The following is a 14,092-nucleotide window of genomic DNA, read 5'->3' as shown; positions in this document are numbered from 1 at the left end:
CTATGACCCTAATGAGTGATAATAATAGGCTATATTGTGGTCTTTAGCATTACAATTTCGATACCCTGCTTGGTAATTTTGCTACCCAGCACCCTAGGGAGCCATTACCACATTGCTCCTAACACAGGTCTTACCCTCCCTCAATGAACAACTATAATCCAAGAGGAAAATGGATCTCAAGGCTATCTTGCCAAATAGATGAACCCATGAGATAGGCTCAAAGAATTATTTGGTTTCCTATTTTAGAATCCCTAGTGAAGTGACACATTAGAAATCTGGAGGCTATGGGCCACTCTCAGCAGAAAATATCCAGTAGCACCCCTTCCTCCCAAAAGCCTCTTCTACAGTTCTTGTTTTTTTCACACTTTGGTTGAAGGCACTTGGTGGTGCAGTGGTTAAGAGCTTGGCTGCTAACCAAAAGGTCAACAGTTTGAATCCACTAGCCTCCCCCTGGAAACCTTGTGGGGTAGTTCTACTCTTTCCTATAGAGTTACTAGGGGTTGGAATAGTCTCTATGGCATCAGGGTTTTGGTTTTATGCTCTTCCAGTCCCAGCCTCCATTTCAAGGGGAGGAGTAAGTTTTGAGAAATGGTAGAGTAATGGACTTGCAGGTACTGTAGATCCAGAAGTGAAAGCAGCAAAGAGAACATCTGGGGGATGGAAAATAGTGTGGGAGAATGCAGGTACAAGAACCAGAGACACCATTTATCTATTGATTCATTCCAAAAACATACATAAAGTTCCTAGTTTCTGTCATGAAATGACAGGTGAGCCTCTACCTAAATTGCAAGAAAATACAAAATAATAAATATAAAAATAAGAAGACATGAAAAAATATGTCAATATTTAAAACAGCAAGTACTTTTAGCAAGGAAGTTTAACTTATGGAGATAAAATTTACCTTCAAATCTATTAGGATCTGCCCAAGGATTTTTACTTTGGGACATCATCTGATGAGATTCAAGTTTTAGAAAGAGGATGATGCTAGTGAAAATGATAATCAACATTTTAAATTGTGCTCACCATATGCCAGCCACTGTTCCAAGTATTTGATATATTATCTAATTTAACATAATTTAGATCACCCTGGCAGCAGTGAGAACAGACTGGGGATACCTAGACTTCAATTTCTCGTGGCAATCCAAAGAAGAAAGGAAGAAGCCATGGAAATAAAGAAGGGATGTGATTGAGAAACTTTAAGTCAGTAGACCTACAGGACTTAGTGGCTGACTAAATGAGTTGTGTGATTAGAAAAAGAGTGGTGAAGATGACTCCCAAGTGTATAGTTTGGCTACTGGGTAGATGAAATCGACATTCACCGAGATAGGGTGACTTTAATTTGGAATCACTTCAACCTCTGAAGGTTAGCAGGACTATCTTCTCAAAGAGTTGGACCAGAGAGCCAGAGTCTGGACCTGACGATGGATGGCAAGTTGGTTTAAAGCACATAGAGTCAGAAAGCAGCTTCCCTGCTTACTGCTGTCTAATCATAGCCAAGGTCATTCGTAAGACAAACATTTGACCTCTTTCATGTCAAGCACTATACAAGGAACTGGGTAGACAAAGTTGTAGTTAATATAAAATCCATGCCTTCAAGAAGTTCATACTCATTAGAGACAGTCAAGGAAAAAAAAAAAGTTATATTGGCTTTCTTTGCTTTCCTCAGATTCATCCATCTCCTTATTGCATCAGGACTTTTGTACACACATTCTGCTCCTCCTGTCTAAAAGGATCCACCCTCTCCCCTCCCTTCCTCCAAGTAGTCTTCCTTACCTGGTGATTCATTCATCCTTCAGTTTGCAAGTTAAATGTCAGTTCCTCAGAGAGGCCAGCTCCACACCATCTATTCCAAATTAGATTTCTTTTAGTGTTCCTTCCCCTAGTACCTGTCCTTTTTCCTTCAAAGCACATAGTCCAATTTTTTGTGAAGTATTTGTCCCTGAGTTTATGTTTACTGGGACTCTCTCAAACCAAACCCATAAGGTCTATGAGGGCAGAGACTGCAAATATTTGTTTATTATTGATTTCCAGTAACTAAAATAGTCTCTGGTACATATTAAGTATTGAATAAATATTTGTTGAAATGATAAGAGATATAATTAAAAAAAAAAAAAAAAAAAAGCCCTGAATGCTATGAGAAAACAAAGAAGATAGAGCCTAATCTCACCAGTAGGGTGAGGCAAGGAAACAACGGAGACTTTGGAGGGAACGAGATGGCTGAAATTACCTTGACATATGAGAAGAGATATGTAAGTTAAATAAAGAAGAGGAACTATTCCAAAGGGAAGAAATTGCACATGAGAAAACATGGTAAATAAGAAGACCACAATTTTGGAAACAGCAAATAGTTTATGTTCACAGTGCACCAGTTGCTGTGAAATCGATTCTGACTTATAACGGCTCCGTGTGTGTCAGAGTACAACTGCGCTCCATGGGGTTTCCAATGGCTGATTTTTCAGAAGTAGATCACCATGACTATTTTCTTAGGCATCTCTGGGTGCATTCGAACTGCCAACCTTTCTGCTAGCAGCCAAGTACACTGTATGCACAACCCAGGGACTCCTTCAGAGTACATAGCAAGGGTCATATGGGGAACAGAAGGTTATAATGCTGGGTGGGTAGGCAGAGACTACATGATAAAATCATGCTAGCCAAGGACTCCGGACTTCATCCTGTATAGCAAGGAGAGTCACTGAAAGGTTTTTTCAAGGAATTTTTAGATTTCCAGGATTCTAGATTTCTACACTATCAATATTTACTCAATTCCTTTTGCTTAAAGTTACCTGAGATATTTCAGCAATTATGCAATGTTACCAGTTGCCTTAAAGATAATTAATAAGTAGGATGGTACCGGAGAGAGTTTTATAGGAAAGAGACTCCAGGGAAGAGGTTCCAGTCTTAGGCAAAGGAAAGACAACACAATCCCAAGTGGTCAAATGGACAAGGACATTTCAATAAGTAGATTGAGGGCGTGCATCAGAGACTCAAAAAGGACATCAAGGTTTGCTGCAGAATGGGTGGGGCCAAGGTTGCCCGTCATCTTCAGGAAAAGGAGAACTGAAAATAGGGAAGGGTACAGATGTATAGATTTTCTGCTTCTGTTCCTTGGAACTAGGCAGCTTGAATATATCTTTGCTTTCATCAGTTGACGTATTAGTTTTGAATTACCGATATTTAGAGCAGTGAGTTATAAGGAAATTTGTTCTGCAACTGAGTAATCCCTTCTCACATCTGCGTAGCCGTGTTAGAGACCTTACTACCGACAGCTGAAAGCCAGAATGTCTAAACTTTTCTGAGTCTTAATGACCTCCTATGTAAAATGTCCTTGTGTTACAGTGTAATTGGACCTTAAATGAGAAAATATGTGACAGCACACATTTTGGTTGGCACATAAAGCACACAATTAACTGAATAGTTAAAACTGGCTCTTTAATTAGCAGGAAATAACATCTGGCCCATTGCTCTTCGAAGGGCTGATTTGAACTCCTTATTTCTTAGACTGTATATCATCGGATTGAACAATGGAGTGAGGATGGTATAAGACACAGATATCAGAGAGTCTCGGCTTGAAGAGTAATTGGACTTGGGCCTTAAGTAGATGAAAGAGGCACAACCATAGTGAACAGTTATCACAATGAGATGGGAGGCACAAGTGGAGAAGGCCTTGTGTCTTCCCACAGAGGATGGGATTTTCAGGATGGCAGAGATGATGTGGATGTAGGAGACCAGGATAAGTAGCAGTGGAATAACCAGAACAAACACACCAAGCGTGAATATGATCATTTGACTCAGGAGGGAGTGGTGAGATGCCAGCTTGAGGACAGGAGAGATGTCACAGAAGAAGTGATGAAGTTGGTTAGAGGAGTGGAAGGGCAGATGAAATACCAGGGAAGTGGTCACCAGGGAGACAGTGAAGCCAGAAGCACAGGCAGTAGCCACTAGTCCCATGCATACTGCATGTCCCATGAGCACTGTGTAGCGCAGTGGGTTACAGATGGCCACATAGCGATCATAACCCATGGCTGCCAGCAGGAAGGAGTGAGAGCAGACAAGGAACAGAAAAGCAAACATCTGGATGACACAGCCCAGGAAGGAAATGGTCTTCTTCTGGGCCAGCAGGTCAATCAGCATCTTGGGTACAATGACGAAAGTGTAGCAGGTCTCAGAGCAGGAGAGGACAGCGAGGAAGAAGTACATGGGGGTGTGAAGGGCCCTGTCCAGCACAATCGTGGAAATGATGACGGCATTGGTGCCCAGAGTAAAGAGATAGAGGAGCAGGAAGACAATGAAGAGCAGCCGCTGCAGTCCAGCCAGAGATGAGAAGCCCAGGAAGGCAAACTCTTTCACCACTGTCTCATTGCCCCGCTCCATGGAGAGTGCTGCTATAGAAGAGAGTCAGGGGCAGACCGTGAGGAAAAGTAGAAACGTGTGGGCAATTCAGCACAAAGTCTGCAGGGAGCAGACATTTCCAGACGTTTGGTGTAACTCCTTCATTCCCTCTCAAAAATGTCTGTCAAAAGAAGAATTAAGGTTAGTAATGCAACAGAATAACAGACAGCCAATCAGGAGGCTTTCTCTAAGACTGAGAACATATTACCTCTCTATCCAAGGATTCAAGAATTGCCTAATAGTTCCCTATTGTCTCTTATTTATGGCTGATTGTGTTCTTCTTGGTTACCACAAGCCCAAGGAAATAGCCCTCAAAAAGTGAAAAATGGGCTTAATTTCACATATCTGCCTGTAATCAAAACACAGAATAGAAGAAAGAGCTGTGTTCAGACAGAAATATGTGAACCTTAATTTATCCAACTATAAAATGAGAAGGGAGAGGAAAAACTAGATGACCTCTGAGCAAAGGTGTGAGAAGGGTAGTGTTTACTGATGACCTATTATACGCTAATATATATGGTAAGCTTATAATATATTTGTCTCAACCATTCCTTACAATAATCCTATATAAGGACTCAGAACAATAATAAAAACAACCTTCAGTTATATTTCTGACGGACTGACAACAACAGATCAATTAGGAATATTAGAGGAGGTTCCACAAACAAGAGCACTGAGTCAAGGGCGGAAGAGTAGAGAACATTAGTTTAAAGAGGCAGTTCTTTTCAGGGAGAGAATAGTTGCTAGACTGGTAAGAAGAGACTTATTTACTTTGTGGCATTTTGCAACATGCTTTATTTTTTTAATTTTGAGGTGCCTCGAAGAAGCTCAGAGAAGTAGAGTTCCTAAAAAATGGCCTAGATCTTGCGACAGAGAGTGAGAAAGAACAGACAATAGGAAGTTGACCAGGTCCCACTTTCCTGCCATAACTTTAGTCTTTAAATGTTTTGTATACTGTTAAACCTAAAAGATTTCTTTTCAACATTCTGCTCAGAAGCATAGTCTGCAAACCATTGCTATTTTATGTCATTGTTATTCGGTGCCATCCTGACCCCATGTGAAAGAAAAACTAATCCATAGGGTTTCTTGGCTGTAATCTTTAGAGAAGGGGATTGTCAGGTCTTTCTCCCACGGAGCTGCTAGGTGTGTTCGCAACCTGTCAGAAGAGATTATTTCCTAAGTCTTTTTTAGGCCTAAAAAAAGGTAATTTTTTCATGGGTACGTTTCTTTTTTAAAATTATTGTGCTTTAAGTGAATGTTTACAAATCAAGTCAGTCTCTCATACAAAAATTTATACACAACTTTTTATGTACTCCTAGCTGCTCTCCCCCTAAGGAGACAGCACGCTCTTCCTCTCCACCCTGTGTTCTCTGTGTCCATTCAAACAACTCCTGTCCCCTGTTGCCTTCTCATTTCACCTCCAGACAGGAGCTGCCCACATAGTCTCATGTGTCTACTTCAGCCAAGATTCTCACTCCTCACCAGTATCATTTCCTGTCTTATAGTCCAGTCCAATTCTTGTCTGAAGAGGTAGCTTTGGGAATGGTTCCAGTCTGGGGTTAACAGAGAGTCCAGGGACCATGACCTCCATGGACATGGGTGCATTTTTTAACTGTGCAACCTAATACCTAAAGAAAGTATTATCTGGGTACAAAGTCATCTAGCATGCATTGGGCACATCCACTCTTTATTTATATACATCTCAGGATTTTACATCATTTTGTGTGGAGGAATTATTTGCATCTTCTACCAGGAATTTTGTTTTTGCATTTCTCTTTTTCATAGTAACTGTCTGCTTTCCAGATCCTGAGTTAAATCACTGAGTGATTCTGAACTTCATTGCTTCTGTCCCTAGAATTTAGAGATAATATCCTTTGCTTTTTATTACTTATTAGAAACTGACTCTAAATTTACTGGGTGTAAGCATTCATTTTCCTGAAGTTAGTACTAATATGCTCACAGGCTCTGGTTTAAAAATCATTTATCATAAATAATAGGAATTTTTTCACTCTATAAGTATAAACAGATTACTGTTGTTGTTATTTTCATTGGCTGCCTTCAAGCCAGCCCTCCAACTCATGAGGAAGCCATGTGTTACAGAGAAGAAATTCTCCACAGGGGTTTCTTGGCTGTAATATTTACAGCCAGTGGAGCCACTGGGTGAGAATGAACTGCCAACCTTTCCGTTAACAGCCAATTACAAACCACTTGCACCACTCAGGTGACTTAAAGAGGTTAGTACTAAGGTAAATATAAAAGAATTATATACCATGTATCTCCTCATTTATTATGAACTAGTTATATATTTTCTATATATCTGGTAGCGTCAAGAAATAGAAAGCTTTCCCTACTTTAATAACTCCTTCTGGCCAGAAGGATTTCTGCCTATGCAACACACTGAGAGAAATCTAAATTTATGGCTCTTGTTTCTCTTTGCCTCATCACTTTTCCCAAACACTTTCACCTGAAGCCCCAAAGACTTTCAACTGGATCTCCTTTTAACTAGTCCACCTCTAACCCCCACTATGCTCTAACTCCACTGAGTATGGCATATAGAATAGACCATGAAATCTGGGATTCTCTGATTCTGAAGCATTGCCTGAATCTACCCAATACCAAAGAAAGTTATGTTTAGATTGTTACACTCACATTCTTGAGGAATGCTTATGTCAGTTAAGAGAATTTTTTTAATAGAGCATTAACATAACCCCACAGCCTCAATGAATTATGAGATTGATATATTTGCTCTTCTCATGATGTGTGGAGACCCAAGCTCCTCAGTTCACCTGAGAAGGCAGCCCCCACCTGCTCAGGAAGAAAACAGAAACCACCACAGTATACTATCATCAGTATATTAGGAAAATATAGAACAGAAAAACAAAAAATGATCCTCTGCCCAATAAAATAAGGAGGAAGATTCCTCCCTAGAGAGTGAGAAGACCTAGGTTTTATGTCTAGCTTTATGTGACTTTGGACAAGGTAGTTAACTTGAATATTGTCTCCATATTTAAAAATTGAAGGGGTTAGGGTAAAAAAATAACAGTAATAAACCATTAGGACACAAAGTAGTTACTAAAGCAGAGGCTCCTTGATTGTCTGAACAATCTGTAGCAGAAGAGGTCTGACTTATGCTAGCAGTGGAATATTATGACACCTAAGAGTTCTTCCAACACAGAGAGTTCAAGATTCTCTAGTTTGATGATCCTGGAAATCTCCCTTATTCTGATATTCTAGAACATATAGATGGGACTCACGTTGTGATCCCTGGAGAGAACACTTATGCGTCCAATTTTTCTATCTCATCATATGCTCCACCGGGACTTTATGCAATCTAGATTGAAATAGCAACGAATATGTGAGGATCTGGGTTCCTTAAAAAGGGGACATTTCATGGAATTTTCATATCAAAACTTTTGAGAAATTCGAACATTTAGGGAAATCCCCTATCAATCAGTGGAGAAAATTACATAGACAGCCTCAGAAAATAAAGAAGTGGACTTTTTATCTTCTTAGGTACACATGAAGATACTAAATTTCCCCAAATTGCCTTATTAAACTGGAATTTGAGCATCTGATTTCACTTATAGCTAAAAACGTACAATCGGAATACACAGCAGACAAGGAAGAGGTTTGATAAGTGTATGTTTCATAAGTCATGTGTCAGCCAATCTAAAAAAATATATGAAAGAAAAGAAAATCGAGATAAGGGCTAAAATGACTCAGTCTGACCATCAAGAAAAAATCGAAGAACTATAGATAATGCCCAATCTTTCTTACCACGAGTTGCTGTCGATGGTGACCTCGTGTTTGTCAGAGTAGAAGTGTACTCCATAAGGTTTTCAATATTGATTTTTCAAAGTAGATCTCCAGACCTCTCTTCTGAGGCACCTCTGAGTGCATTCAAACCTCTAATCTTTTGTTAACAATGGAATGTATTTACCATTTTCACCGCCAAGAAATTCCTAATTACCCTTAGTACCCGCATTAAAAGTTACTCCTAATTCTTCTTATTGCTGCCACTTACCTGAGCTACCATCACTGATCTCCATGGAGGTGTGGAGGAAATGTTCTCAAGTACTACACATCACTCAGGATCCAGGCCCCACAAAGCCCCAGGCTAGATAAGTGTTCCTGCTGCTTAATTAAGTACCTACATTGTTCTCCAATTCAGAGACAAGCAGTTATTGGTCTGTGGGCTTCCCTGGTAAGTAAGGCCTAAGGAATCAACAGCACAAGAGAAGAAATCTGCCTTAAGACAGAGTCCTCATTTGCATCAATAAAACTAGCTTCCTCTATCCATCAGGACTCTCAGCTCCTCTAGCCTAAGTCACTATCTTTAGAAGTTCTGGTGACCAACATGGGCTGTAGTTATCAGAAACCTGTACTGTGATCATTGGACCCCTGAGGTGAGAGCTACTGCCTTGGAGACATTGCCTTGGGGTTAATTAGCAGTCAACTTTATAATGAAAAAATAATGTTACCAGTTTCTCCAAGGTGGCCTTAGTTGAGAAGCCCAGGGAATAGAAGCCATGAGCATAATTACCCTATGTCTGAATTGGATGCTGAGTCCATCTTCCTTATTGATTGGATTTTGAAGTAGAATCCACCACTATTAAGATACAATGTGTTTGAAAGAATCAATAGAGGGTTTGATTACAAACTCTTATTCCCAGACCCTCATCCCCAGAAATTATAATTTAACAGGAATAGACTGAAAGAATCTAAATTTTTAAGAAGTTCTCAAATCTCCTTCACCTCTATCATTAAATTGCTTGTTATCTTGTGAATGTCTTTTACCAGAATGACTAAATATTATAAAGTTTGTTTCATCCAAGCTAATCCACAGCCTGACAAATGGATTTCTAAAATTTACAAGGAAGAATTTTGAAAAATGACCGGTAATATAGGGACTCACTCTTGCTAGGTGTAAGGTAGCTTAGTAATAAAAACAGCATGCTAATGATGCAGGAAAAGATAAATAGTATATTGGGACACCACATGTTGCTATGATGATGGAAGCTATGACACCAATATTTCAAATCCAGCACAGTCACCCATGGTGAAGAGGTTGCACCAGAGCTTCCAGACTAAAAGAGACTAGGAAGAAGGGTCTGGTTATCTACTTCTGAAAGTTAGCCAATGAAAACCCTGTAAATCACAAAATATTGTCCAAGATTTTGACTCCTTTTGGACACATCATCAGGAGACACCAATCACTGGAAAAATCATGTTTGGTAAACTGGAGATCTAGGAAAGGTAAGAAAAATCTTCAATGAGATGGACTGACAAAACTGGCATAACAATGATACCAACAATGTGAAGATGATGCAGTATGAAGTGATTTCAATCTGTTATACGTGGAGTCACCAGGAATTGGAGCTGACTAGATGGCAACTAACAACAACATAATGGGACAGAACAGAAAACTCAGAAATTGATGTATGCATGTATGGAAGCTTGGTCTAGGACAGAAGTGCCCTCTCAAATTAGGGAGGTAATCATGATTTTTCAGTAAATAATACCGGCGAACTTAGATTTCTCTATGTACCCCATTACTCAAAAGGGGGTAGCCTGGGGGGCAGAGACCAGATGGTGGAGTAGTCAGATGCATCTGCTCATCTCTCTTACAACAAAGACTGGAAAAACAAGTGAAACAATTATATTTATTACAAGCTAGGAGCCTTGAACATCAAAGGCAAAGTTAAAAAACAGACTGAGCCGCAGGCAAAGGGAAAGATGGTTCAGAAGCAGAGAGGAGTTGCTGGACTTGAATCTCTGGGAGCCCTCAGGCACCATTCCCAGGAGCAACTATTGCAGTTTGGCCGCAGTTTCCTCAGGAAGAAACAGCCATCCTCACAGCCTACTAGGACCTCTGGAAGCAGAGAAGCATGGCGCTTTCAGCAAAAGCTAAGTAGTTGTGTTTATTTTACTGTGCCCCAGCCTCTAAGCTGGCTTCACTGGCTTTTGATTTCTCTGGGCCTGAGACAGGTTCTGCTGAGCACTCTGAGCCATTCTCTGCGACATAGAGAAGGAATGAATTCAAAATTGGGGGAAAAGATAATCTGCAAGCTCCAGTAACCTGGGGAGCCCAGGACAAGAAGCAGCTTCTGCCTAGGCACAAATGGTCCATGGACTTTGAATATCTTTACACCCTGCATGCACTTGTGTGGGCCTATGTCAGGAGAATAAGCCCTTGTTGGCAGACTGCAACTGTTTCAGCTGTGCGGTGGAATGGTGGGTGTTTGATGTTTGACATCACTTTGCCTATTAAATAGGGTCCTCACCTACCCATAAGAGGGGCCTAAGGACTGGTGGCTTCACTCAGGTCACCCAGCCACCCACGACAGGGGTCCAAGGATAACTGGTACCTCCCAGTCTTACAACCAAAAGCACTCAGTACCCATGGTCCATCTACAGAACCCACCCACCTGTGTACTCTAAGGAACAAGGACGTGCTTTCCTCAGAGACACTCAGGGGTCTGTTGTCAGCCCCCTGCATTGTTCAGAGCATGACCCCCTGCTGCAACCAGATACCAGTACCTACACCAATCACCTCCGCCCCTCTAAGACTGTAGGAGAGAGCCCGTACCACACACTTCATGACCAACTATCTGGACACCTGAGATGAATCCATACTAGAAAAGTGAATGGACTTCTAGCCTGAGATACATGATAACAGCTCTAGCCACCTGGTGACAAGATGTTAGAGCGTCAAAGGTGAAAATAATCAAGTTAGCTCACTCAAGCAACCTATCTAGGCATATCAAAACAAAACAAAGCAAGAAGCTAGGTTACAGTAAGCAAACATAAAATAAACTAATGCAGTAACTTATAGATGGCTCAGTCAATATCAAAACACATACAGAAACAGACCGTGATCGCGTCAACAAGCTCTCAAAACCAAGAATCAAGGGATCTTCTGGAAGAAGTTGCCTTCCTGGAATTTCAGGATGCAGAATACAAAAGATTAATCTACAGAATTCTTCAAGACATCAGGAAGGAGATCAGGAAGGAGATCAGGCAATATTCAGAACAAGCCAAGGAGTGCACAGATAAGCTGTTGAAGAAATTAAAAAGGTTATTCAAGAACAATGAAAAATTTAAAAAACGGCAAGAATCCAAAGAGAGACAGCAATCAGAAATTCAGAAGATTAACAATAATATTACAGAATTAGACAACTCAGTAGAAAGTCAGAGGAGCAGAACTGAACAAGTGGAAGGCAAAATCTGAGAGACTGAAGATAAAGCACTAGGCATAAATATATATGAAAAAAAATCAGATAAAAGAATTAAAAAAATGAAGAAACCTTAAGAATCATGTGGGACCCTATCAAGAAAAATAACCTACAAGTGATTGGAGTACCAGAACAGGGAGGGATAACAAAAAAGACAGACAGAATTATTGAAGATTTGTTGGCAAAAAACTTCCCTGATATTGTGAAAGATGAGAAGATATCTATCCAAGATGCTCATCAAACTCCACATAAGGTAGATCTTAAAAGAAAGTCACGAAGACAATCAAACTTGCAAAACCAAAGATAAAGAGAGAATTTTAAGAGCAGTAGGGATAAACAAAAAGTCACCTACAAAGGAGAGTCAATAAGAATAAGCTTGGACTACTCAGCAGAAACCATGCAGGCAAGAAGGCAATGGGATGACTTACAGAAAGCTTTGAAGGAAAAAATTGCCAGCCAAGAATCATATATCCAGCAAAACTGTCTCTCAGATATGAAGACGATATTAGGACATTTCCAGATAAACGGAAGTTTAGGGAATTTGTAAAAACCAAAACCAAAACTACAAGAAATACTAAAGGGAGTTCTCTGGTTGGAAAACCAGTTATATCAGATATCAGCCCAATACTAGAACACTGGGCAGAGCAATCAGAGGTCAACCCAGATAGCGAAAACATAAAAAGAAATCAAGAGAAAAACACGATCAAAACAGGGAAAAAGTGATGTTATTATGTAAAAGAAGACAACATTAAAACAATAAAGAGGGGCTAAGAAATGTAGTCATATATCTTCCATATGGAGAGGAAGTCAAGGTGATAAAAAGCAATAAAAGTTAGGTTTAAACTTAGAAAAACAGAGGTAAATATTAAGGTAACAACAAAGGAGACTAGCAATCTTACTCATGAAAATACAATATAAGAAAAAAAAAGAGACTCAGCAGAAACAAAATCAAAGACAAAGAATAAAAGGAAAAGGCAACATATAAACTGCTCAGAACAAAAAAAAAATTAAGTGGGAAGAAGAAACTCTCAACACCACACAAAAAAAAGACATCAAAATGATAGCACTAAACTCATACCTGTCCATAATTATGCTGAATGTAAAAGGACTGAATGCACCAATAAAGAGACATAGAGTGGCAGAATGGATAAAAAACATGATCCATCTATATGCTGCCTACAAGAAACACGCCTTGGACTCAGAGACACAAACAAATTAAAACTCACAAGGATGGAAAAAATATATCAAGCAAACAACAATCAAAAAATAGCAGGAGTGGCAATATTAATTTCTGACAAAATGTACTTTAAAGTTAATCCACCACAAAGGATAAAGAAGGACACTAGGTAATGATTAAAGGGACAATATACCAGGAATATATAACCATATTAAATATTTATGCACCCAAAAACAGGGCTGCAAGATACATAAAACAAACTCTAACAGTGCTGAAATGTGAAATAGACAGCTCCACAATTATAGTACGATACTTCAGCACACCACCTTCGGTGAAGGAAAGAACATCCAGAAAGAAGCCCAATAAAGACACGAAAGATCTAAATGCCACAATCAACTAACTTGATCTCATAGACATATACAGAACACTCCACCCAACAGCAGCCAAGTACACTTTCTTTGCTAGCACACATGGATCATTCTTTAGAATAGACCACATAATAGGTCATAAAGAAAGACTTAGCAAAATCTAAAACATTGAAATATCACAAAGCATTTTCTCTGACCATAAGGCCATAAAAGTAGAAATCAATAACAGAAAAAGCAGGGAAAAGAAATCAAACACTTGGAAACTGAACAATACCCTGCTCAAAAATGACTGTGTTCTAGAAGACTTTAAGGATGGAATTGAGAATCACAGAACCTTTGGGACACAGCTAAAGGAATGCTCAGAGGTCAATTTTTATCAATAAATGCACTCATCCAAAAACAAAAAAGGGCCAAAGTCAAAGAATTATCCCTACAACTTGAACAAACAGAAAGAAAGCAACAAAAGAAACCCTCAGGCACCAGAAGAAAGAAAATAATTAAAATTACAGCACACTTAAATGAAACAGAAGACAGAAAAACAGTTGAAAGAGTTAACAAGACCAAAAGCTGTTTCTCTGAAAAAATTAACAAAATTGATAAGCCACTGGCCAAACTGAAAAAATAAAAACAGGAGAGGAAACAAATAACCCAAATAAGAAATGAGATGGTGATATCACAACAGACCCAACTGAAATTAAAAGAATCATATCAGATTACTAAGAAAAATTGTACTCTAACAAATTTGCAAACCTAGAAGAAATGGATGAATTCCTAGAAACACACTACCTACCTAAACTAACACAAACAGAGGTAGAACAACTAAATAAAACCATAACAAAAGAAGAGATTGAAAGAAATTTAAAAACTCCCAATAAAAAAAAAAGCTTTGGTCCGGATAGATTTACTGGAGAGTTCTACCAAAC

The 14,092-nt window shown here is 39.4% G+C and overlaps 1 protein-coding gene across 1 annotated transcript; it reads right to left on the bottom strand.

Moving 5' to 3' along the window:
- Positions 1–3,316: 3,316 nt before the first annotated feature.
- On the bottom strand, positions 3,317–4,597 carry LOC100653861 (olfactory receptor 10K1-like). Its single transcript, XM_003414961.4, has one exon. It carries the CDS (start codon positions 4,369–4,371, stop codon positions 3,430–3,432), a length of 942 nt encoding a protein of 313 aa, XP_003415009.1. The 5' UTR covers positions 4,372–4,597; the 3' UTR covers positions 3,317–3,429.
- Between the last annotated feature and the right edge of the window lie 9,495 nt (positions 4,598–14,092).

This window comes from Loxodonta africana, chromosome 3 (genome assembly GCF_030014295.1).
Source record: "Loxodonta africana isolate mLoxAfr1 chromosome 3, mLoxAfr1.hap2, whole genome shotgun sequence".
NCBI lineage: Eukaryota > Metazoa > Chordata > Mammalia > Proboscidea > Elephantidae > Loxodonta > Loxodonta africana.
This window is presented reverse-complemented; position numbering and strand designations above follow the sequence as displayed.